The 26,298-nt window shown below is 44.0% G+C and overlaps 1 protein-coding gene across 1 annotated transcript in view; it reads left to right on the top strand.

Moving 5' to 3' along the window:
• The window catches only part of HGSNAT (heparan-alpha-glucosaminide N-acetyltransferase), a 53,797-nt gene that overhangs the window by 14,418 nt on the left and 13,081 nt on the right, over positions 1-26,298 (top strand). The window contains 11 exon segments of the mRNA XM_073218807.1: positions 9,592-9,728; positions 9,947-10,068; positions 13,490-13,559; positions 16,198-16,267; positions 16,924-17,012; positions 18,847-18,923; positions 19,637-19,667; positions 22,152-22,312; positions 23,434-23,549; positions 25,543-25,664; positions 25,994-26,120. Coding sequence (XP_073074908.1) covers positions 9,592-9,728; positions 9,947-10,068; positions 13,490-13,559; positions 16,198-16,267; positions 16,924-17,012; positions 18,847-18,923; positions 19,637-19,667; positions 22,152-22,312; positions 23,434-23,549; positions 25,543-25,664; positions 25,994-26,120 — 1,122 coding nt within the window.

Below are 26,298 nucleotides of genomic sequence, written 5' to 3'. Positions count from 1 at the left end.
ACTAAGTATTAATCCAAGCTAGACAAGGGCAGCAAAACATCCACGGCTGCAGAAGATTTCTCTCAAAGCAGGGGGGGTGAGGTTCTGAGCCTCACCTCTGTTGATCCCCAATTTCTCACCTGTTGGCCCCCCTGCGACTGTGCCTGTCTTAGGTTGTTCCTCCCTTGAGGAATCTTACCCGTCTCTGGCTAACCAGTCATCTTCCGAGGCCATACAGGGAAATGTAAAGTTGGTAAGTGAAAGAGAAGCCATATTGTTTGAAAAGGTTAGCTTTTTACTTCTTTGCAGATTTATGCCCTGTGGCTTCTATGCTCAGCACTTGTCTCAAGGTATCTTTACCACCTGGAGAAATTATGATACTCAGTAAATTCGATATGAGGCACGAATTCTATTTAAGGGTTGTAATTAGGAAGGAAGAAGAAAAGCTATAGAGGTAGCATATGGAAGAAAACATGGGAGGATTGATTATTTCTTTGACATATCTTCTTGTAGAGTACCTTAAGTATGTCTAGGTTTTAAACTACTAACTAATTTGCACACACATATTAACATAATAGGAATACGGTGACATAAACAAAGCAAATCTATAATTACCATCCATCTCCAGTGAAGCCAAGAAAACCATTTAGGCACCCTAGGCATTTGTGAAAATTTGTCTATGATCTGATGGATATTGTCCTACTGTACTTGAACAGTCTGAGAGAAATCAGACAAATTAAAGCAGCCCATTTCTGGAATATGTTCACATCCCATATGTTCTTTTAACCGTAGATAGTCTATAGTCATAAGATTTTGGAGTGCTACAACTTGCACCCCTCCCAACTCCTGGTTGAGTTCCAACAGTACAGATCCGGTCAAATTCGTTGTCTCACTGTATGCACATGCCAGCCTAGACATCTCCCTCCTCATTCCAATGGTAAGTCCAGGAAATGGTGGGGTGGATGCAGCCACAACCGCAGCATCGCCTGAATCCCTGTGGAGGCTTTTTGATGATCATCCCCTGGCACAAGTCCTCCAGAGAGTGCTGATGCCGGAAGCTCCTCCTCTTATCATATCTTAGTTCATTTTCTGGGTATCCAAGCTAGGCCTTGATCTTCCGCATAGAAACAAACAGACCCTTTGCCCACACTTTGACATGCCCTCTATACCACTGTGCAGAACTCATTGGAGGTCAGCACACAGGGACTGCCTTTTTTTTTTTTTTTATTAAGAGAAAGGAATATTATCAGAAAAGAGTACTTCCATAGCTGATCATCTGACACCCTTTAAGTGATCAACATTAAGGATATTTAAAGCATGCATTGATCTTTGATTTACCAATAGTTTTATCCTATCAAGGAGTAATCCCCCTTTTCTTTCTTTCTTTCTTTTTTTTTTTTTTTTAATCTTTAATCTACACTTACATGAAGAGTACTATGTTTACTATGCTCTCCCCTATATCAGGTCCCCCGTAACAACCACATTACGGTTACTGTCCATCAGCTTAGCAAAATGTTGTAGAATCACTACTTGTCCTCTCTGTGTTGTGCAGCCCACCCTCTCCTTTCTCCCTCTCCCCCATGCATGCTAATCTTAATACTCCCCTTCTTCTTCCCCCCCCTTATCCCTCCCTGCCCACCCATCCTCCCCAGTTCCTTTCCCTTTGGTACCTGTTAGTCCATTTTTGGGTTCTGTAATTCCGCTGCTGTTTTGTTCCTTCTGTTTTTCCTTTCTTCTTATACTCCTCAGATGAGTGAAATCATTTGGTATTTCTCTTTCACCGCTTGGCTTATTTCATTGAGCATAATACTCTCCAGCTCCATCCATGTTGCTGCAAATGGTTGGATTCTTATGGCTGAGTAGTATTCCATTGTGTATATGTACCACATTTTCTTTATCCATTCATCTACCGATGGACATTTAGGTTGCTTCCAATTCTTGGCTATTGTAAATAGTGCTGCGATAAACATAGGGGTGCATCTGTCTTTCTCAAACTTGGTTGCTGCGTTCTTAGGGTAAATTCCTAGGAGTGGAATTCCTGGGTCAAATGGTAGGTCTGTTTTGAGCATTTTGATGAACCTCCATACTGCTTTCCACAATGGTTGAACTAATTTACATTCCCACCAGCAGTGTAGGAGGGTTCCCCTTTCTCCACAGCCTTGACAACATTTGTTGTTGTTTGTCTTTTGGATGGCAGCTATCCTTACTGGTGTGAGGTGATACCTCATTGTAGTTTTAATTTGCATTTCTCTGATAATTAGCGATGTGGAGCATCTTTTCATGTGTCTCTTGGCCATCTGTATTTCTTTTTTAGAGAACTGTTCAGTTCCTCTGCCCATTTTTTAATTGGGTTATTTGTTTTTTGTTTGTTGAAGCGTGTGAGCTCTTTATATATTCTGGATGTCAAGCCTTTATCGGATCTGTCAGTTTCAAATATATTCTCCCATACTGTAGGGTTCCTTTTTTGTTCTATTGATGGTGTCTTTCGCTGTACAGAAGCGTTTCAGCTTAATGTAGTCCCACTTGCTCATTTTTGCTGTTGTTTTCCTTGCCCGGGGAGATATGTTCAAGAAGAGGTCACTCATGTTGATGTCTAAGAGGTTTTTGCCTATGTTTTTTTCCAAGAGTTTAATGGTTTCATGACTGACATTCAGGTCTTTGATCCATTTTGAGTTTACCTTTGTATATGGGGTTAGACAATGGTCCAGTTTCATTCTCCTACACGTAGCTATCCAGTTTTGCCAGCACCATCTGTTGAAGAGACTGTCATTTTGCCATTGTATGTCCATGGCTCCTTTATCAAATATTAATTGACCATATTTGTTTGGGTTAATGTCTGGAGTCTCTAATCTGTTCCACTGGTCTGTGGCTCTGTTCTTGTGCCAGTACCAAATTGTCTTGATTACTATGCCTTTGTAGTAGAGCTTGAAGTTGGGGAGTGAGATCCCCCCTACTTTATTCTTCTTTTTCAGGATTGCTTTGGCTATTCGGGATCTTTGGTGTTTCCATATGAATTTTTGAATTATTGGTTCCAATTCATTCGAGAATGTTGCTGGTAATTTGATAGGGATTGCATCAAATCTGTATATTGCTTTGGGCAGGATGGCCATTTTGACGATATTAATTCTTCCTAGCCATGAGCAGGGGATGAGTTTCCATTTATTAGTGTCCCCTTTAATTTCTCTTAAGAGTGACTTGTAGTTTTCAGAGTATAAGTCTTTCACTTCTTTGGTTAGGTTTATTCCTAGGTATTTTATTCTTTTTGATGCAATGGTGAATGGAATTGTTTTCCTGATTTCTCTTTCTATTGATTCATTGTTAGTGTATAGGAAAGCTACAGATTTCTGTGTGTTAATTTTGTATCCTGCAACTTTGCTGTATTCCGATATCAGTTCTAGTAGTTTTGGAGTGGAGTCTTTAGGGTTTTTTATGTACAGTATCATATCATCTGCAAATAGTGACAGTTTAACTTCTTCTTTACCAATCTGGATTCATTGTATTTCTTTGTTTTGTCTGATTGCCGTGGCTAGGATCTCCAGTACTATGTTAAATAACAGTGGGGAGAGTGGGCATCCCTGTCTGGTTCCCGATCTCAGAGGAAATGCTTTCAGCTTCTCGCTGTTCAGTATAATGCTGGCTGTGGGTTTATCATATATGACCTTTATTATGTTGAGGTACTTGCCCTCTATTCCCATTTTGCTGAGAGTTTTTATCATGAATGGATGTTGAATTTTGTCAAATGCTTTTTCAGCATCTATGGAGGTGATCATGTGGTTTTTGTCTTTCTTTTTGTTGATGTGGTGGATGATGTTGATGGATTTTCGAATGTTGTACCATCCTTGCATCCCTGGGATGAAACCCACATGGTCATGGTGTATGATCCTTTTGATACTCTGTTGAATTCTGTTTGCTAATATTTTATTGAGTATTTTTGCGTCTACATTCATCAGGGATATTGGTCTGTAATTTTCTTTTTTGGTGGGGTCTTTGCCTGGTTTTGGTATTAGGGTGATGTTGGCTTCATAGAATGAGTTTGGGAGTATTCCCTCCTCTTCTATTTTTTGGAACACTTTAAGGAGAATGGGTATTATGTCTTCTCTGTGTGTCTGATAAAATTCCGAGGTAAATCTGTCTGGCCCCGGGGTTTTGTTCTTGGGTAGTTTTCTGAGTACCGTTTCAATTTCTTTGCTCGTAATTGGTTTAACTTTTGTGTTTCTTCCTTGGTCAGTCTTGGGAGGTTGTATTTTTCTAGGAAGTTGTCCATTTCTTGTAGGTTTTCCAGCTTGTTGGCATATAGGTTTTCATAGTAGTCTTTAATAATTCTTTGTATTTCTGTGGAGTCTGTCGTGATTTTTCAATTCTCATTTCTGATTCTGTTGATTTGTGTTGATTCTCTTTTTCTCTTAATAACTTTGGCTAGAGGCTTATCTATTTTGTTTATTTTCTCAAAGAATCAGCTCTTGGTTTCGTTGATTTTTGCTATTGTTTTATTCTTCTCAATTTTGTTTATTTCTTCTCTGATCTTTATTATGTCCCTCCTTCTGCTGACTTTAAGCCTCATTTGTTCTTCTTTTTCCAGTTTCGATAATTGTGATGTTAGACTATTCATTTGGGATTGTTCTTCCTTCTTCAAGTGTGCCTGGATTGCTATATACTTTTCTCTTAAGACTGCTTTTGCTGCGTCCCACAAAAGTTGGTGCTTAGTGTTGTTGTTGTCATTTGTTTCTATATATTCCTTGATCTCTATTTTGATTTGTTCATTGATCCATTGATTATTTAGTAGCATGTTGTTAAGCCTCCATGTGTTTGTGAGCCTTTTTGTTTTCTTTGTAGAATTTATTTCTCCTTTCATACCTTTGTGGTCTGAAAAATTGGTTGGTAGAATTTCAATATTCTGGAATTTACTGAAGCTCTTTTTGTGAGCCAGTATGTGGTCTATTCTGGAGAATGTTCCATGTGCACTTGAGAAGAATGTATATCCTGTTGCTTTTGGCTGTAGAGTTCTATAGATGTCTATTAGGTTCATCTGTTCTAGTGTGTTGTTCAGTGCCTTTGTGACCTTACTTATTTTCTTCCCGGTGGATCTATCCTTTGGGGTGAGTGGTGTGTTGAAGTCTCCTACAATGAATGCATTGCAGTCTATTTCCCTCTTTAGTTCTGTTAGTATTTGCTTCACATATGCTGGTGCTCCTGTATTGGGTGCATATATATTTAGAATGGTTATATCCTCTTGTTGGACTGAGCCCTTTATCATTATGTAGTATCCTTCTTTATCTCTTGTTAGTTTCTTTGTTTTGAAGTCTATTTTGTCTGATATTAGTACTGCAACCCCTGCTTTCTCACTGTTGTTTGCCTGAAATATGTTTTTCCATCCCTTGACTTTTAGTCTATGCTTATCTTTGGGTTTAAGGTGAGTTTCTTGTAAGCAGCATATAGATGGGTCTTGCTTTTTTATCCATTCTATTACTCTGTGTCTTTTGATTGGTGCATGACGTCCATTTACATTTAGGGTGACTATTGAGAGATATGTACTTATTATTGCCATTGCAGGCTTTAGATTCATGGTTACCAAAGGTTCAAGGTTAGCTTCTTTAGTATCTTACTGCCTAACTTAGCTCACTTATTGAGCTGTTACATACACTGTTGTCTGGAGATTCTTTTCTTCTCTCCCTTATTATTCCTCCTCCTCCATTCTTCATATGTTGTGTGTTTTGTTCTGTGCTCTGTTTAGGAGGGCTCCCATCTAGAGCAGTCCCTGTAGGATGCCCTGTGGAGGTGGTTTGTGGGAAGCAAATTCCCTCAGCTTTTGCTTGTCTGGGAATTGTTTAATCCCACCATCATATTTAAATGATAGTCGTGCTGGATACAGTATCCTTGGTTCAAGGCCCTTCTGTTTCATTGTATTAAAATGTATCATGCCATTCTCTTCTGGCGTGTAGGGTTTCTGTCGAGAAGTCTGATGTTAGCCTGATGGGTTTTCCGTTATAGGTGACCTTTTTCTCTCTAGCTGCCTTTAAAACTCTTTCCTTGTCCTTGATCCTTGCCATTTTAATTACTATCTGTCTTGGTGTTGTCCTTGGATCCTTTCTGTTGGGGTTCTGTGTAATTCCATGGTCTGTTCGATTATTTCCTCCCCCAGTTTGGGGAAGTTTTCAGTAATTATTTTTTCAAAGAGACTTTCTATCCCTTTTCGTCTTTCTTCTTCTGGTATCCCTATAATACGAATATTATTCCTTTTGGATTGGTCACATAGTTCTCTTAGTGTTGTTTCATTCCTGGAGATCCTTTTATCTCTCTCTGTGTCAGCTTCTATACATTCCTGTTGTCTGGCTTCTATTCCTTCAATGGCCTCTTGCATCTTATCCATTCTGCTTATAAATCCTTCCAGGGATTGTTTCACTTCTGTGATCTCCTTCCTGACATCTGTGATCTCCCTCCGGACTTCATCCCATTGCTCTTGCATTTTTGTCTGCATCTCATCCCATTGCTCTTGCTTTTTTCTCTGCATCTCTGTCAGCATGTTCATGAGTTTTATTTTGAATTCTTTTTCAGGAAGACTGGTTAGGTCTGTCTCCTTCTCAGGTGTTGTCTCTGTCATCTTTGTTTGCCTGTAGTTTTGCCTTTTCATGGTGGTAGGGATAGTTTGCAGAGGTGGTACAAGTGACCGCTGGAAGAGCTTCCCTTCTTGTTGGTTTGTGGCCTTCCTCTCCTGGGAGAATAGCGACCTCTAGTGGCTTATGCTTGTCAGCTGGCAGGGCTTCTGCTACCTACCCGTTTGCTATGGAGTTTATCTCCGCTGTTGCAGTGGGCGTGGCCTGGCTGGGGCTGCTCCTCCGAAGTGATGGAGCCCCGTTGGAGGGGGAGCAGCCGGGAGGCTATTTATCTCCGTAAGGGGCCTCTGTGCTCCCTGTTGCCCAGGGGGTTAGAGTGCCCAGAGATCCCCAGATTCCCTGCCTGTGGTCTAAGTGTCCTGTCTTGCCCCTTTAAGACTTCCAAAAAGCACTCTCCTAACCAAAACAACAATAGCAACAATGAGAGAGGGAACAGATAAAAAAAAAATGGAAAAAACAGGTGACTTTTTTTTTTTTCCTCTGGCGCCGGTCCCAGGCTCCTGCTCACTGGTCCTGCTGCCCTGGCTCCCTAGCACTGGGGTCCCTGTCCCTTCAAGGCTTTCAAAAAGCACCCGACCTCCGGTCCCGCAGGGAAAAACGCGCGATATTCTTTGTCTTCAGTCGCCGGTCCCAGGCACCCGCTCACCGGTCCTGCTGCTCTGCCTCCCTAGCACCGGGGTCCCTGTCCCTTTTAGGCTTCCAAAAAGCACTCGCCAAAAAGAGAAAAAAAAAAGGGGAAAAACGCACGATTTCCTCCGTCCTCAGGCGCCAGTCTCAGGCATCTGTCCACCGGTCCCGCAGGGAAAAACGCGCGATATTCTTTGTCCTCAGGCGCCGGTCCTAGGCACCCGCTCACCGGTCCTGCTGCTCTGCCTCCCTAGCACCAGGGTCCCTGTCACTTTAAGGCTTCCAAAAAGCACTCGCCACAAAGAGAAAAAAAAAGGGGGAAAACGCACGATTTCCTCCGTCCTCAGGCACCCACCCTCCGGTCCCGCAGGGAAAAACACGGGATATTCTTTGTCCTCAGGCGCCGGTCCCAGGCACCTGCTCACCGGTCCCGCCGCCCTGCCTACCTAGCACCGGGGCCCCTGTCCCTTTAAGGCTTCCAAAAAGCACTCGCCAGAAAGAGAAAGAAAAAAAAAAGGGGGAGAAACGCACGATTTCCTCCCTTCTCAGGCGCCGGTCTCGGGCACCCGCCCACCGGTCCCACAGGGAAAAGCGCGTGATAATCTTTGTCCTCAGGCGCCGGTCCCAGGCACCCGCTCAGTGGTCCCACCGCCCTGCCTCCCTTGCAATGGGGTCCCTGTCCCTTTAAGGCTTCCAAAAAGCACTCGCCAAAAAGAGAAAAAAAAAGGGAAAAACGCGCGATTTCCTCTCTCCTCAGGCGCCGGTCTCAGGCACCCGCCCACCGGTCCCGTTGGGAAAAACGCGCGATAATCTTTGTCCTCAGGTGCCGTTCCCAGGCACCCGCTCACCGGTTCCGCCGCCCTGCCTCCCTAGCAACGGGGTCCCTGTCCCTTTAAGACTTCCAAAAAGCACTCGCAAAAAAAAAAACTGCTCCGGTTTCTTTCCACCCGCCGGGAGCCAGGGGGAGGGGTGCTCGTGTCCCACCGGGCGGGGGCATGTATCTTACCCCTTTCACAAGGCGTTGGGTTCTTGCAGGTGTGGATGTGGTCTGGATGTTGTCCTGTGTCCTCTGGTCTCTATTTTAGGAAGAGTTTTCTTTGTTATATTTTCATAGCTTATGTGTTTTGGGGAGGAGATTTCCACTGCTCTACTCACGCTGCCATCCTGGCTCCGCCAAGCAAAACATTTTAAAATGAGATACTTTCAAGTAGACATATTAAAAAGAAATCAAAACCTTAAGGTGGCGTCAGGTTTTAGTCATGAAGCACATTTGAATAGAGATATTTAACAACAATCTAATAGTTCTAGGACACTTTCTAAGGGAAGATTTATTTTTCCTATATTCTGGCCAAGGACTAGAAAACCTAAATTTTTAAATTTCCAAGAAAGTTGATTGGGTCCACAAGTAAAACAGAAAATTGTACATACAGTATTCTTAAAGTTGCAGAAATTTTTTTTAAACATTAAAGCTATTCAGTTTGGCTAAACATGTATATACCTCAAAATAAAAATTTCTAGGGTTCCCCCCCCAAAAAAAAGTTTAATTCCAGTATATTAGGACATGTTTCTAAGATTATGTTCAAGGGAATTTGGTGTTTAATGGTTAACACCACAGGAAACAGAAAGTGGGAAATTATAATGAATATTTAATCTGATAATTTGAAGTGCAATCTCAATGCTGTAGTTATCATAAACACCTAGTATATGAACAAAAAGAAGAATGATTTTTAAATCCTGGTAAGGCTAACAAGAAATAAATACACTGTTGTAGTTTTTCTTATTTGAGGTCTGTTTGGCCGTGTGTAACAGGAGCCATTAAAATGACTGTTTTATCCAGTAATCTTGTTTTTGGAAATTTATTTTACGTAGGGAATTGAAAAAAATAACATGTGTAGAGCTTTGAAGACAATATAATTTGTGTAAATTGTTTAGAATGTAAGTAATAAATACATATTATATATTACATAATTATATATATTTGAAAATATAAGTTATATACAAAAAGATATGACCAAACTTTAAAGCAGCCTATTCATAATTATAGAGTTTGATGGAATATAATACAACCGTTAAAAATTATAAATATCCAAATAGGGTAGAATCACAGAAATTTGTTTAATATTAAGTAACAGAATGCAAGATTTTGTGTATGCTGTTAACATGTGAAAAGTTTAGTTATGAGTACAAATTGTACAGTTTCATAGCAACACATAGTCACACAGGGAAATTTTATGTAAATAATTGGAATTAGAAGGTGTTTTTATAGGTGTGAAGGAAAAGTCCTCTTAAGAGCTTCAGGTGGACTCTCCTATCCCCCAGCAACCAACAGGCTCTCAGACACCTCTAACACCTGACTTGTGCTTTTGTTTTGCAGTGCCTGCTTCAGGCTCTGGTCAATGTTTCCTGGAGTGGATCACCTGGGAAGCCTCACGTTGCAGCCATTGTCGTGAGCACCCAGCACGGATCCATCCTGCAGCTCAATGACACATGGGAAAACAAAGAGATTTGTAGGTTTGTACCTGCTTTGATGCGACCTACTGAGGTCTGCATTGTCTGTCTACCTTTTTTCCTGTTTGGTTTTTAGCTTTTTCTTCCTTCAAAATATTTCCCTGTGTCTTTCCTGGTTTGCACTCAGGAATGCTTGTTACTCTGCCTTGATGCCATTACCAAAATCCAACTCCTTGTTTCCTGTTTAACCATTTTTCTCGATTTTTACGTAATCTTTGTAGGCTGGAATACAAATTTGGAGAATTTGGCAACTATTCTCTCTTGGTCAAGCGTGTCCACAGTGAAGCCAGTGAATTCGCTTGTGACATAGTTGTCAATAAGAACCCCATTGACAGCAACCTTCGTACGTACATGCTCTTTGTTGATTTTTTTAATTTGTGTTTTCAGGGGTTGTAGTTTTTCAGTACTGTTTGCGACATTCTGTTTGTGGGGAGGGCTTGTTTTTATTTTTTTATTTTATTTTATTTTTTATTTTGGTATCATTAATCTACAATTACATAAAGAACATTATGTTTACTAGGCTGCCCCCTTCACCAAGTCCCCCCCACATACCCCTTCACAGTCACTGTCCATCAGCATAGTAAGATGCTGTAAAATCACTGCTTGTCTTCTCTGTGTTGTAGAGCTCGCCCCGTAATCCCCCACATTATACATGCTAATTGTAATGCCCCCTTTCTTTTTCCCCGCCCTTATCATTCCCTTCCCACCCATCCTCCCCAGTTCCTTTCCCTTTGGTAACTGTTAGTCCATTCATGGGTTCTGTGATTCTGCTGCTGTTTTGTTCCTTCAGTTTTTCTTTGCTCTTATACTCCACATATGAGTGAAATCATTTGGTACTTGTCTTTCTCTGCCTGGCTTATTTCACTGAGCACAATACCCTCTAGCTCCATCCATGTTGTTGCAAATGGTAGGATTTGTGTTCTTCTTATGGCTGAATAATATTCCATTGTGTATATGTACCACATCTTCTTTATCCATTCATCTACTGATGGACATTTAGGTTGCTTCTATTTCTTGGCTATTGTAAATAGTGCTGCGATAAACATAGGGGTGCATCTGTCTTTTTCAAACCAGGCTGCTGCATTCTTAGGGTAAATTCCTAGAAGTGGAATTCCTGGGTCAAATGGTATTTCTATTTTAAGCATTTTGAGGAACCTGCATACTGCTTTCTACAATGGCTGAACTAATTTTCATTCCCACCAACAGTGTAGGAGGGTTCCCCTTTCTCCACAACCTCACCAACATTTGTTGTCGTTTGTCTTTTGGATGGTGGTGATCCTTACTGGGGAGGGCTTGTTTTTAGTTTCATAATGGAATACATTGGCTTTTGTATATTCAGTGTGTTTCCGTCAATTACATTCATTACTCTTTTTAATGCTCATATTGTCCTACCTGTCATTTTGGCTCTTGCTTTCTTCAGACGTGACCCCACAGTCTTCAACAGTTTCCCTGTGAACAGTACTGACCGCTGCCCCAGAAAAGTATCACATAATCCAGTGGGGCTCAGCACAACAGTGTTCATACTGTGTGGAGAATTTTAAAACATGGATTTATAGGTGACCGATCTCACTTAGTTGTGGTGTATTTATAAATTGTTGATTGTGTCATTGGTGTATACCAAGGAAATTATATGATACAAACAAAAGTTACATGACCTGGTAACATATTCTCGTTGTCATTTAGTTTAATTATGAAGCATAAATACAGTAAGAAAAAGTTAATGCAGTAGAAGGAAACTAGAAATAGGGCAATTGACTGTCAGTGTCTTTCCTTGCTTTAGGATTTAGGCTACAGTATCTCCTGTCTGTGCCTTGTGTCAATAGTCCAGAGGCCCCCTTAGAGTAAGGAAGGACCATCCGCTCTCTGGTAACTCCACACAGTAAGCACACTGTCGTGCAGAGCCCCACTGGATTATGTGATACTTCCCTGGGGCAACGGTTGGTACTGTTCACGGGGAAGCTATTGAAGACTGTGGGGTCATGTCTGAAGAAAGCAAGAGCCAAAATGACAGCTTGGGACAATGTGAGCATTGAAAAGAGTAATGAATGTAATTGACGGAACCACATTGAATATTCAAAAGCCAATGCATTCCATTATGAAACTAAAAACAAGCCCTCCCCACAAACAGAAACAGAAACAATACTTTGGTTGCCTTTGGTGGTGACAAGGAAGGTAAATTCTTCTGAGAAGAATTCCAGCTAGTAAATGGGGCCAAATGGTAGGATATTTTGTGACTGCCCAGTGAAATATGGATAAGGCAAAAATCATGAGTGTTTGAAATCATGAGATGAAAGGGGAACTCTGCCTGGGCAGGGTCAGGCTTTGACCAGCCAAACAGGCATCTGCACACGGTCAGCTCTAGGAGAGCCCCCCCTGTTGCCATGGGGAAGGCACAGCCCCACCTGTGAAGTACTCGTCCAGGAAAGCCGAGCTTTAGTCAAGCCTTTCAGCTCATTCCCCATTGACAGAACCTTTGGAGGATAGAGGAACGAGTTGAGTGACACCCCGAGGAAGCATGATAGCAGATCTAGAATGTTAGACGTCCTGATAGGCGACGGCTGACCTAGTGTTTAAGGCAAGTCAGTGGCTGCTCACGAATCAGAGACTTACGACACCAAACAAGCAAACGCAGGATGTGCACCTTGTTTGGGTCCTGAGTAGAACACACTAACTACAAAAGATTTTTTTGGGATAACTAGAAAAATTTCAATACAGACTCAGTGTTAGCCTGGGAATTTTGTTAGTTTTTATGACATTAAGTTTTATGCTTATCTAAGAAAAGGCCCATTTTTAAGAAATGTGTAATTGTGAAATAGTTTCAGACTCATGGAAACACTGCACAAAGTGTCCCCATATGCCTTTCACCCAGCTTCTCCTAAACCTCTCAACTATATAATCATAGTACATCCCATATACAGTTATCGAAACAATGAACTTAACATTGATACAGTGTTGTTATCTGATCATTAGTCTCCTGAGATTCCCCTATTTGTCTCTTCCACTGTCCTTCTTCTGGCCCAGGATCCACCCCAGGACCCCATGGTGCATTTAATTGTCAGTCTCATTAGCCTCCTCTAATCAAGGGCAGTTTCTTCAGTCTCTCTGTCTTTTGTGACCATGACACTTTCAAAGAGGAGGATTTTACTTGGACTTCTTGCTGTGTTCTCACAACCAGGGAGAGGTTATGTATTTTTGGTAGATTGCCAGAGGTGATGAGCCCTCCCCAGTGGTCATGTCAGGAGTTTCATGATCCCTGTGCTGTAGAGATACATGCTGGGAGGAAATGACATGTCTGGGGTTTGTTTAAAAATACTCAGGTGATCAAGTATATAATTGTTGAATCACTGCCTTGTACACCTGAAACTAGTGTGTTATCATATGTCAACTGTACTTCAGTGAAAAAAAACCTGAGGCAAAAGAACAGGAGAGAGTAGTAATAGATGAAGCAAGAGTGACAATCTCCTCATCATTGTAGAATCTTGAAAATTTCTAGAATTGTAGAATCTAGATTTCTTAAATCTGGAATCATCTAATGGGAAATGTGAGCTTAACAGTTCTCTGTACTTTTGAGTCTGTCTCATTGTGAAAATTGCACTCCCTCATGAAGAGTGTTCTGTTTATAGGAAAATTAGCACAAAAAATACAGGCTTTTCCCTCATTTGTTGTCATGTTGATTTGTTTGCATTTTTCATTTACAGATGAAATGCAATGATGTGACAGCTTTGAGGCCTCGGATGACGTGGTTGTAACTTTTCTTTTCACAGCTGTGACCACCGCGCTCCTTGTCGGTATTGCGCTTGTCGTGGCCGTGTCCCTGCTCCGGTTCCTGTTGAGGTAAGTGGGTTTGTGGGCGGACGTGCAACTGGGAAGCAGAGTGCTGGATTCAGTGAGTTCTCCTGTGTGCCCCTTGCCCGGTGCTGTCCTGGGCACTAGGGGTCGCTGTAGAAAGCAGATGGCCCCTGACTTCCGGGAAGCGGTAACCGAGCTCTTGTGGGTCATTGGCTTCAGTCCTCCTGCGTGGCTGAAGACATAGAAGAAAATGCTTGAGAAATCATTATTTCCTGTAAGAATGTCACGTGCTGCTTCGTCGTGCGTGGAAATGGCCCGTGATGGTTTTAGGAGGTGGCTGCCACACTGGACCCTTCTGCTTCCCCTCTGGCTCTGGGCCCCGAGGCCACCTTTCCAATCAGCTCCCAAGCCCTGCCAGCTGGGCACCTGGCGGCAGAGATGGGACAAGGCGTGGTACCTCGTGGACTGGCTTTCCCTTGTTGGGGTTAGCGGCCCAGGAGGGACGTCCTTCCCGCCCTGCCTGGCTAAGAGCGATTCTGGTGCAAGTAGACAGGAGAAGACATGAAAGCCAAATCCATCCAGGTCTGGCAAATCGCCTTTCAGAGGAAAGCCCTTTCGCAGTTTAAAAGGAATACGATTGACTGCATTTCACATGCTCAGCCTGTTAGTCTCAGGAGGGACCACAAGACTGTACTGGTGAGCAGGCTCCAGACTGGAAGAGAGGAAACCTCGCCTTTGAGTCAGCTAGCCTGGGGAAGCCCTATAGCGCTTGGGAGCTTAGGCACCCTGACCCTCTGACCTTGGGCATCCTTGAAGTAGCTTCCCTCTGTGTAGGAGAAACCTGACTGGATGAGCATAGAAGAAAACTGTCCACTCTGAAGGTGCTTAACCACTGTTTTAGGGAGAGAGTATAATTCCAACAGAGGGGTGTCATTTCTTTGAATTAAGGCATTGTCAGTATTTTTGATAAGATGTAAACACTGTTCTGATTGACTAGGGGAGTTTTCACTTGGTGCTTTCAATATGAATGGAATTATCATGTCACTCTTTAAAGTAATTGTTGGCTGATCTTAAAACCTTATAAAGGGAAGAAATTTGAAACTCTTTGCACTTGATTCTGCTTTTTTTGCCTGCGGCCAGAATGGTCTGGTTGGCCAAGTGGGAGTCCCTGCCCATCACTGTCCAGCGTGCCCTCGACAGTCAGGTCTGTCTGAACCAGAAAGAACCCAAGGAAGTAAGAATACAGCAACTCTCCTTTCACTTGGAGAACAAGCATATGCAAGAAAATGAAGTGCTTTTTAAAAAATGTTAGGTTTCAAATATCTTAACTTCCCCTTTTCACCTTTCCGTAGATGTCTGATTTTAACATTTTTCATGTGATGGTGATGTCATCAGTGCTTAAAGGCAGAAATAGGAGTTGAGTTGTGGGTTAAAAAAAAGAAGAAACTAAAATACATGCATTGAATATATGGATCGTGTCTGGGTACTGACTTGAACAATTGAACTGTCAGAAAAACTCATGTGACAAGGAAATTGAACCAACTATTTGATATTAAGGACTTCTTGATGATAGTTTTAAATGTAATAATATGTACATAATGAATAACATATAAATAACTTAATATAATAAGTAATGACCTAAAAATAAAATGTACTGCAGTTATGCTTAAAAATAGAGTCCTCATCTTTTAGAGATGCATACTGAAGTATTTATGGATGAAATGGTGTATGGTCTGGATATTTTAAAATAAGCATTCCAAGGCAGGAGAAAGGGGCAGTGGGTGACAGTACAGAGGAAGTAAGAGCGACTTGTGCGGGTACTTGTGATGGGTGATGGGCCTCTGTGTTCAGTATGCTAGTTTCTCTACCTGTGCCTGTGCTTCAAACTCTCCATGGCAAAAAAAAAGGAAAGAAAAGGGGAAAAATTCTATGCATTAGATAATTCAAATGTGCAAAATTTATATAAAATGTGGTGGAGTTTGTTTTTTCACCAGGTAAGGTGTATTTTTGAAAAAAGTTCCATATAGAAACCTCATTTTAAAGAACAGCCAGTTATATTTATTTTTTGTTAATCATGCAAATCCAGTTGTCATCTGATATATTTTTGAACTAAAGTACCCATCTAGAAAAAAGAACTCTATACATTAACTATGTGAATCATTCCTAAAGTTACTTTCAGACTTTCTCAGCACAGATACATGCATTTTTCTTTCTTTATAATCCAATCTGCATATTGATTTTTGCTTTTTGTATTTACTAGTTTATATTCACATTTCCTTGTCTAAACAGAGCCACTTTCTTGTTATTTTAGTAGCTGTATCTGATCCTGTCATATTTACATTTACTCATCCTGTACTGAGCGCCTGGTATTAACAACAGTACCAGTAAGAATTCCAGCCACAGGGAATAATGATCTCGTTTCGCTGTCATGAGTCTTGAATGAAAGCTGTTTATTCCTGTTTTATTGATGAGGACATGTGCTGTAAGCGTCAGGCATTTATAAGGTCTGCTGCTGTACACTTTGATTTCTACTTCTGTTTCATTTAAAAACTTGAAAATGTTTAATTCTTTGAACTGTGTAGAATGTGATCTTTTATTTTCTAAAATTTTCTAAATTAAGATGAGCCTTATCATTTTGAAAATTCTGCCAGAGAAAATAACAGAGTCTTTTACGTTTTTACAGTTTGGATGACTTTAATAATTGGATTTCTAAAGTAATCAATTCTCGGGAAACTGATCGCCTCATCAATTCTGTGAGTTATTAGATGCATCCTATGTGGTCTCGGTGGTTTTCTAGACTTGGACTTTATAGTTGCCCACTCAGTCGTCTTTGTTAACTGGTTTGATTAATCTTACTTGTATTATGGAAGGCCAGGTGCTGCGTCCAATATTCTTAATAAAGAGCGGCCTCCCTTCAGCACCAATGGGGTGTGCCGTCCACTCTCTTCAGTAAGGTTGGACTCCGGGCTGCTTTGTGAATCACAATGTAGACACATTTTTCATTCCGCAGGCAGTACTTTTGAATCCATCCAGTTAGGTAGAGAGTGTCAAGATTAACACAAGAACAGGGGATGTCGGTAGTAATTTACAGGTGCGATGGCTTACTGTGGTGGTTAGACATATTATTTGTGTTAGTGACTTCATTGTGGATGTGCTTGCTCACTCGTACCATCTTAATGGGTCAGATCTTTGTGGCCGTTGAGGTGGCCGCTGCAAGCTCAGCAGGAGGCACAGACATCAAATGCAGTGGAAACAAAGCAACAGATGGGACCTTTACAGAGCAAATCAGAACAGTGGTCAGAACAATGATCTATAGCTTTCTACTCCGTTAATTTCTTCTCTAAAAAATAGAAAAATGAAATTTGCTCCTTGCATTCACTTGTCATGTCTCTCTCTCCTTTTTCTGAAGGAGCTGGGATCTCCAAGCAGGGCAGGCCCACTTGATGGCAGCCTGCCTGCCGCTCCCCAGCGCCTCCGCTGTGTGGACACATTCAGAGGGTACGTGAGGCTCCATTGTGACATGGGGGGCACAGGAAGTGGAGGATTACGTGTTTGCACATAAACACACTTCTAAGTTAAGGTCTCGTACATATCTTTTATTTCCTAGGCTAGAAGGGACTAGTTGCTATTAAGTCAGCAGCCTGTCCTTCCTTGAAATCTGTCACAGTGGCCACTGTACATGTTGTGGAGGGGAGCAGTGGAACTAGGCCAGGACTGGTTTCCACTGGGATGTAGAGTCTGCTGAGCTAAGGTCATCCACACGTGGGCAGCGTCTGTCCCCTCTGTCCACCCATCATGACAGATGACAAGGTGCACCCATCTAGAAACAAAACACCAGCACATGGAAGATTGAGCCTGCATCTGTCAACGCCGCTGGCAGAGCAGCTGGGTACCAGGCCTGACAGCAATTCCACGGCAGCGTGTGGTGCGTTGTCATTTTATAGTCCTGCTAGGATGAAGGCCAGGAGCACACTCTGAAAATAAGATATAAAACTGCAGTTGACCCTCAAAAACATGGGGGTGGGGTACCAATCCCGTACAGTTGAAAATCTGCATGTAACTTTTAATTCCCCCAAAACTTAATTACTAAAAGCTACTGTTGACCAGAAGGAAGCCTTACTGATAACATAAACAGTTGATTCACATACTTGTTACATGTATTATATACCGTATTCTTACAATGAAGTAAGCTAGGGAAAAGAAAATGTTTTTCTTAAATTGTCGCAGATCTCTAAAAAGTTTTCCAATTTATTTATTGAAAAATATCCATGTATAAGTAGACCTATGCAGTTCAAATCCATGTTGTTCAAGAGTTAACTGTATATGGGTGAAAATAAATATCTGGGCGTGAGGTCTTCTGTTTCTCCCTGAGGCCATTACACTCAGGTGGTACCCCTATAATGCAGTTGTGTCTCACCACAGCTCTGTGCTCCTGGTGTGTGTGCTTGAAGACATATAATAATAATGACAACAGCTAATGATCTTCAAGTTCGTACTATGCACCAAGTACTGTTCGAACATGTCTTAATTTATTCAGTCTCTGAACAATCCTATGAGGTACATGCTTCTCATATGCCTGCATTACAGATGAAGACTCTGAGCCAGAGTTAAGTGACTTGCCCGTGGTCACTCAGGACCAAGTGGGGCAGCCGGAATCTCGTTCTGCCAGTTGGGCTCCAGGGTCCCCACACATTTTACCCTCTTAACCTATTAAAGTCTTCATTCCTTGCATTCTGCACAGTCTACATCAAACAGCCATGTATTACCTCCACTTCACTTTATTCCTCTTTCTTTCCAATTCTCAATGCCACTTTCAGAGACAAGATGTTCATACGTAGACAGGAGCTGACATTTATTAGGACCTGCAGAGTGCCAAGCACTGGCTATGTGCCATGACACACATTATCCTCCTCAGTAGTCCCGATGGCCTTGGTGTTGGGTGTGCTCCGTCTCATGCAGGGAAGCCCAGATAACCAGTGGTCTTGCCCAGGGCCTTAAGGCTACTTGGAGAGAAGAGCTGAGATCTGGACCCACACCTCTGGCTCTGATGGCTGTGTGCTTGTGCTACAGTCCTTAACCTGAGAGCCTGAAATCACTGACACAAGTTTACACAGCTTATCATCAGTGTAGACTTTTCTTAAGACATGTTGGAAATGTTGGCTTTACTGTAGGGTCCTAATTGCAGCAATTAGAAATAGTAGTTGCTTGTTAATGGTTATCTTGTGTTAGCGGTGGCACCTGGGGCGTGTAAGTGTGTCCCGTGCAGTGGGGCCACTCCTTGGCTCGTGTGCAAGCCCTGAAAGCATGTGCTCTGCTCTCTGTTGTTCTGCAGGATTGCGCTCGTCCTCATGGTCTTTGTTAATTATGGTGGAGGGAAATACTGGTACTTCAAACATGCGAGTTGGAATGGTAAGCTTTCCTAAAGGTGCCATTGCTGACGTAGGACCCCTCAGCGGACCCAGAGCACAGGAGAATCCCTCAGTGTCCCCCACCCCAGAGCTGCAGAGATGAGGCTCTGCCAGCCTCCTCTGAGCCTCTGAGCTTCTGTCCCCGTGGAAGAGCCTTTCAGTCATCCCTTCAGCCCCCTGGCTCTCCTTTCTTGTGCCATGGCTGCATGATGCTTCCTGGTAAAGACATGTTCATGCCAGATGGCTCCGCTGTAGGACCAGGGGAAGTTAAGGTTTTAGTTGTAAGCGATCCTGGTCATATTGCAGATTCTCCTTTTGTCACAGCCATATGGCAGGTCTGCCTTCCAAAGCTGATGGTCCTCCTTGGGGACCATTGAACTGGGGTTGGTCTGAGTGGTACTGAGTAATGGGTGTGACTCTGATTAGAAGTTGGTTTAAGAACGGATTTTTGAATAGCACTGCTCAAAGATAACAAACTTGGCCACAAACTTCTAGTTTGGTTCTCCCATGCCCAGTTATATTTTTAGAAAATGCCCCAGGCCAGTGGTTGGTGGCAGAGTCCTCAGGGAGTGCCTGTTACTTCACAGCGTTTCCCTGCAAACTCTGTGTGTGCGTTTACCCCCATACATACTGTATATAACGGAGCATGGTAGATTTAGGGGGAATTCACCTTGCGGAGCCCCCTCCTTACTCTGTGCTTGTGTTATTCTGCAGGACTGACCGTGGCCGACCTCGTGTTCCCGTGGTGAGTCGCCCGTCCACCACCAGCTCTCCCGTGGGTCATCTCCGGCCCTTTGTCAGCGGGCGCTGGAGCCTTCCCGAGAGCAGCATGGGTCTCTGCCGTTAGGAGGGCCTTACGGAAGTTGTGTTCCCGAATAGTTCTCATGCTTGGGGTAGTGCTTATCTAAGATGAGTATAAAATCCGAGTGATTTCAGAGGGAACAAATTGTTAGTGTAGATACGATATATGAGATGCTGGAATCTTGTAGGAAATCATAAAATCTGAATATGTAGTTAAACTCCACTGATCCTGGAAAGAAACGTAAAAATTGTATTTCCTAAAAGAAATGTAGTATACTGGTACCAGGGAATTCTTCTAAGAATGTGTTGGGGAGGAAAATTTTTCCTCTGTGCTTCAGGATTCTCACTGATCGAAGAATCAAATCAGCATGAAACAGATTAACAGGAGAGAGTCAAATTTAATTTTGTACCTGCAGGAACCCCACACACGCGAGAGGCCCAAAGGTGAAGGGAGGGATGTCTGCCACCTTGAGCTAAGGAACCGGGTGGGGGCCGCGGCTACAGGGGGAGGGCGGCGTTCGGGCTGGCCGGTGGCGAGGCGTTTGTCCCGCTGCACAGATCCACCACCCAGATGCAGTTTATTTCCGGTTATAATCCTTGTTTTGTGAAAGATTCCAGTTGAGATTCTTCTAGACAGTTAAGGGAGAGGCAGAAGTTTCTCTTGAGCCCACAGGACCTTGATTGCCTTTGGCTCAAAACAGTGCACGTGCCAGCGAGGCCCATCTTGGGAGGCCTGTTCTGTACCCCTTCGTATGTGGTGGGGAAGAGACAGCAGCTGAAAGGATCATGGAGTGACCAGACTCAGGCCCTGGCCATCTGTGGCCTGTCCACCCTGCATGGGCCCAGTCCTGGCTGCGGCGCCAAGCGGCTGAGCCCATCCTCAGGAGGTGGTTTGCCCTCGGCACCCTGGGTTTCATCACTGCCATGGACTTGGGGCCTCCTCTGTGGGGCTCGGGGCTTTTCTCGGAGATGGGTGTGGGTGGGAGGGAGTTTTATCTGCCTGAAGGCTGGCCGTCATTTATGTATGTCCTCAGGGAGGCCACCTCCAGGGAAGGGCACCTGTTCCTAGAGGCTTTTATCTGACAAGGTGGCCCCAAGAAAGGAAACCAGGGGTGCCAAGCTTTTAGCAAGAGCAGACGAAGTGATGAGTAAGACTGCTCTTCTGACTTTTTAAAAAAATTTTTTTATTAAGGTATTATTCATATACACTCTTATGAAGGTTTCACATGATAAAGCAATGTGGTTACTACATTTACCCATATTATCAATTGTAGTCACTGTCCATTAGTGCAGCAAGATGCCACAGATCCACTGTTTGCCTTCCTTGTGCTACACTGTTCTCCCCGTGATCCCCCCCCACCATGTGTACTAAACATAATACCCCTCAATCCCCTTCTCCCTCCCTCCCCACCTGCCCTCCCCACCCCTCCCCTTTGGTAACCACTAGTCCCTTCTTGGAGTCTGTGAGTCTGCTGCTGTTTTGTTCCTTCAGTTTTGCTTCGTTGTTATACTCCACAAATGAGGGAAATCACTTGGCATTTGTCTTTCTCCGTCTGGCTTATTTCACTGAGCATAATGTCCTCCAGCTCCATCCATGTTGTTGCAAATGGTAGGATTTGTTGCTTTCTTATGGCTAAATAGTATTCCATTGTGTATACGTACATCTTCTTTATCTATTCGTCTACTGATGGACACTTAGGTTGCTTCCATATCTTGGCTATTGTAAATAGTGCTGCGATAAACATAGGGGTGATTATGTCTTTTTGAATCTGAGAACTTGTATTCTTTGGGTAAATTCCAAGGAGTGGGATTCCCGGGTCAAATGGTATTTCTATTTTCAGTTTTTTGAGGAACCTCCATATTGCTTTCCACAATGGTTGAACTAGCTTACATTCCCACCAGCAGTGTAGGAGGGTTCCCCTTTCTCTGCATCCTCACTAGTATTTTTCTTAATCTTTTCAATGCAGGCCATCCCTGACTCTTATCTTTAAAGAAAGGAAAGAAAAGAAAGATGTGTGGCTCAGACAAAATCACACACACACAAAACAGCATTTGTTTTTCTTTGAGGAGCAAGGGTGAATTAAGAAATGGTTGAAAGGTGTCGTTTGTATCTCAAGGACTTTGATGGCGTGCTAGGGAGCGCCAGCTGACTGGACCGTGGCATCTTCCCTCCGTCTGCTAACCGAGCGGGAGGCTGGTGCATGGCAACTGCTCCTTGTGGTGGCAAATTTTCCTGCCAAGACGGGGTTTGGAGGTGCACAAGCCGTGCAGACAGCCATTCTCCCTCCACTACTAACATGTTGTTTCAACAGCTGCTACTCGAGAAAATCATGTGCTGCTTCTCTTCTATGGTAGTTTATAAAATATTAATGATATATAGACCAAAAAAAGTGGAAATGGCCACAGAGTAACAGCTGACTTTTTTTAGGTTTGTATTTATTATGGGATCTTCGATTTTTCTGTCAATGACTTCCATACTGCAGCGAGGATGTTCAAAATACAAGTTGCTGGGGAAGATTGCATGGAGGAGTTTCCTGTTCATCTGCATAGGAATTGTTATTGTGAATCCCAATTACTGCCTTGGTCCATGTAAGTATTTGTTCCCCTTTGTTAGCATGTATTCAGGCTGAAATACGGAAACTGCGTAGTATAATCTGAAGAAATGGAATTCCTCTGAGGTACCTGCAGAAAGAGGACTTCCTGGAAGTCTATTGACAGTGTTTGTAGAACTTAGGGCACATGCACACGTGGGGCATTACCATCATCACCTTGGAAGGTTAGACAGGGCGGAGTCACTCCCCAAGACCACATAGGCCCTTCTGTCACAGAGGAAGGTTGTGACCTGGGAGAGATTGAACTGCTTCCTCTGCATCATCTGAGGGTAGGCACAGGGAGGGCGGAAGCAGGTCCCCAGTTCTCAGACTTGCCCTCCTGCCCCTTTGGGCCTATCAGCTTTCCCAGGAAGGCTAACAGGTGGAAGTTCTTGCATGCACCTTGGTCATGGTGTGTATTCCAGCTGGGCTGCGGGGAACAATGACCTTTGTTACTGTTTTGGCAGCGTGAGTGAGGCAGGAAAGCTATGGGAGGGTGTGCGTCTGGTGCTTGGACCAGTGTCAGAATCGGGGAGGCAGTGGTTGCCATCCTCGAGGGGCTTACAGTGTCCTTAGCAAAAGAGGACACAGCCATCCAGAGTAGCAGGACAAACTCCTCAGGCAAGAAGCACTGAGATTTTAGGCTTGGGAGGGTGGTGCAGGTCACTTCCAGGTGGGGCCATAAGAGCACGTGTCATACAGGTCAACTCGGTGGGTCCCCCTGGGAACAGGGACCACAGTATGGTTTGTTACAGCGCTCCCCTCTTCCCGTGATGCGGGCACGTCGCCTGTAGGGCAGGTGTGGTCACTTGTGCCATGCTGGGTCTGCACGTCCCTGGGTCTTGGGAGAGTTGCGGCCGTCCTCCTGGTGGGAAAGGGCCAGAAGGGGAACCTCAGAGCCAGCTGGTCCTTGCTGTGCCCCACCCCGAGGAAGATGCTGGTTCTCACCCGTCTCCCAGCTGGGCGTCTGAGCTGTGTCACTGGCCGTACGTGTTCCGTCTCCAGAGCTGAGAGGAGACCGCCGCAGGTGCAGTGTAGGGGAGCCTCCCCCTAAGGAAACAGCGTGTCGTCTGGGGGAGGAGACAGCCTGGCTAACCCTCCCCGCCGTGCCTCCCACAGTGTCCTGGGACAGGGTGCGGATCCCCGGCGTACTCCAGCGACTGGGGCTGACCTACTTCGTCGTTGCTGTGGCAGAGCTGCTCTTTGCTAAACCTGTGCCTGGAAGTTGTGCCTCGGTGAGAAACCTGTATTAAAAAGAGGGGGAAAAATGCCTATTATTTTTAGAACTTTATTTAGTTCTGAGTGCAGTACTGTATATCTCAGTAGAGTCTGCCTTTAAATTGAAGTACATACGATAAAATGCACAAATTTTAGTACAGTTGGATGAATTCTAACATGTACACGCTGTAATGTGACCATCAGCCAGATCCAAGTATCATTCTCACTCATTTTTCCCCCTTCCTGTTTCATCCGTCCCCCTACTCTCTCCCCTGTGGTCACCAGCAGTCTGTTCTCTGTATCCATGAGCCTTTCAATAGATGCTTTAACTCTGCTAGTCAAATGCATTCTTTTTTTCCTTCAGGTGACTTTTTATTTTGTCTTTAAGTCAATTTTTTAAAGAACTGTGGTAAAAACCATCTAAGATAAGATCCACCCTCATAGATTTTTAAGTATCCCATAACCAAATGCACTGTTAAATAATGTCACTGTCATCTAGTTTGCTAGCAGTCTTTTGGGGCATTACTGCGAATTTTACCATTTCTTTGTGATACAAGGTGTATAAACTGCAAAACATTTCCATATCTGTACAAATGCCATCAGGGTTCAACTTAGAGAAAAAATGCCAGGTGGAGTGTGGGAAGATGACAGACAGTCCCACCCTGGGCTGTCGCATTTTCTCCTTTGTGAGAAGGATGTGAGTCTCCCCTCCTTTGTAATTACTTTCTCACTGTGTACTGCAGAGCTGAGTTTACTCAGATGACTCAATTTTTTTCCTAGTAGAGGTAAAAATTCAGGACGAAAGGTTTAAATTCTTCCATCTGGGGTCCTGCTTAGCTAAATTAATAAAGCTGTTTGCGAGCTTCTTTCCGTGTATGTAACCAGCAAATGCGTCCCGGATTCCCTGGGCTCTGCCTGTGATCACTGCTTGGTTACATGACCTCAAGTGCATGTAATCGCTGTCCTTTGCCTCCTCCACCCCTGTCCCTGGCTCCACACCCTCTGCTGCTGGCTCCGAAGGGGGACGTGAGACCGCACAAGAGCAAGGGACGCTGGGCCTGGCTCTGCATGTGGGCCCTTGGTGCTGGGGCTGCCCAGGGCTGTGGCGGTGGAGATCAGGTCAGTGGACCGCACTCCTGGCAACCAGAACAGCTCTGAATGTTAAATTTTGTCTCCCCTTTCTCAAATTTATTTTTCATTGCTTTTTTTTTGATATATCTATATCAAAAGAAGCTTTATTGAGATATCATTATTTCCTGTACTGTAAAACTCACGTTTGGAACGCGTATGGTTCCATGATATTTCATATATTCACAGTTGTGCCATCAACACCACTATCCAATTCTAGAACGTTTTCATTACTCCAGAAAGAGACCCCGTGCTCACTCCCCAACCCCGCCAGCCCTAGGCGACCCTGATCTCCTTTCTGTCTCTGCAGATGTGCCTGTTCGAGACACTTCATATAAATGGGATCTTATTTATTTTCTGGCTTTTGGTCCTGGTTTCTTTAATTAGCATAATCTTTTCATGATAATATTTCACTTAGCATAATATATTTAAAAATATTTCAAGCATACTATTTTTACAGTATTTATCCATGCTGTGCCACGTGTTAGCATCTACTCCTTTTTACTGCTGAGTTTTATGAACATTCATAAAATGTTCTGTGCCTGTTCATCAGCTGATGGACATCTGACTTGTTTCCCGCCTCGGCTGGCCTCAGTGATGAGTCTACCTTCGTGTGCAAGCGCTCGTGTGGACATGTTTTCACCTCTCTTGGGCAGGGGAGTAGAACTGCCCACTGATTTCTTTTTAACTAATGTCCTGCTCTGCTACTTCCCAGAGAGGGAGCATCTGGACCAGGAACACATAGGAAGGAATGTGTCTGCTTTGTAACCCTACCCTAAAGGCCAAGAGGCGAGGCCCAGGGAGCATCCCGGACACGCAGGCTGCTTGCCGGGTCCCACCCGACTCGGGGTCGGCTCATATGTGCTCGTGTCACTCACCCAGGACAGAAGGGGCTCCTCTCTGGGAGACGTCACCTCCAGCTGGCCCCAGTGGCTCTTCGTTCTGACGCTGGAAGGCACGTGGCTGGGCCTGACCTTCTTCTTTCCTGTCCCTGGATGTCCTACGTAAGTGAGCCATGTGGGCGGTGCCCTATCACCTTCTGCCGAGTCAGGGCTCTGGGGAGTGATAGCTTTGTTTCCCAAGCCGGAGGAGTTCCTTTCCACTCTTCGCAGTGAGAGGGGAGTCAGTGCGTGTTTACAGGAATGACTCTGAAGTTTTTCAGGGTCAGTTTGAATGGAAGTTGGGCCCCCGCCTTAATGTGGGGAGCCTGCCTGGTGCCCAAGGGGCTCTTAGGCTTGCATGCATCTGGGGCTCTTTGAGGGGCTGTGTCAGTTGCAGTGTGTGCCTGTACCCTCTGAGACCCCGTCCTTAAGTGCATGTTCCCACTTCCCAGGGGTTACCTCGGTCCTGGTGGCATTGGTGATCTGGGGAAGCATCCTAACTGCACAGGAGGGGCTGCTGGTTACATCGACCGCGTGCTCCTGGGAGACAGCCACCTGTACCAGCACCCTTCTTCAGTGGTGAGTGAGCCTGGCCGGGACGTGGAGCTGGGCCCATGGATTCTCTGAACTGAAGGCAAATAGGAAGGCTGGTCAGCTTGAAACTACGTCTGTTGATATACTGTTTGGGAACTACTTTTCATTAGAAAAGCTGGCTGATTTAGGGACTTCAAGGTTCATTGTGGGCCAGGCTGTAAAT

The sequence above is a fragment of the Manis javanica genome, chromosome 12, assembly GCF_040802235.1.
Source record: "Manis javanica isolate MJ-LG chromosome 12, MJ_LKY, whole genome shotgun sequence".
NCBI lineage: Eukaryota > Metazoa > Chordata > Mammalia > Pholidota > Manidae > Manis > Manis javanica.
Note: the sequence above shows the minus strand (reverse complement) of the source record. Positions and strands in the feature narration are given on the sequence as shown.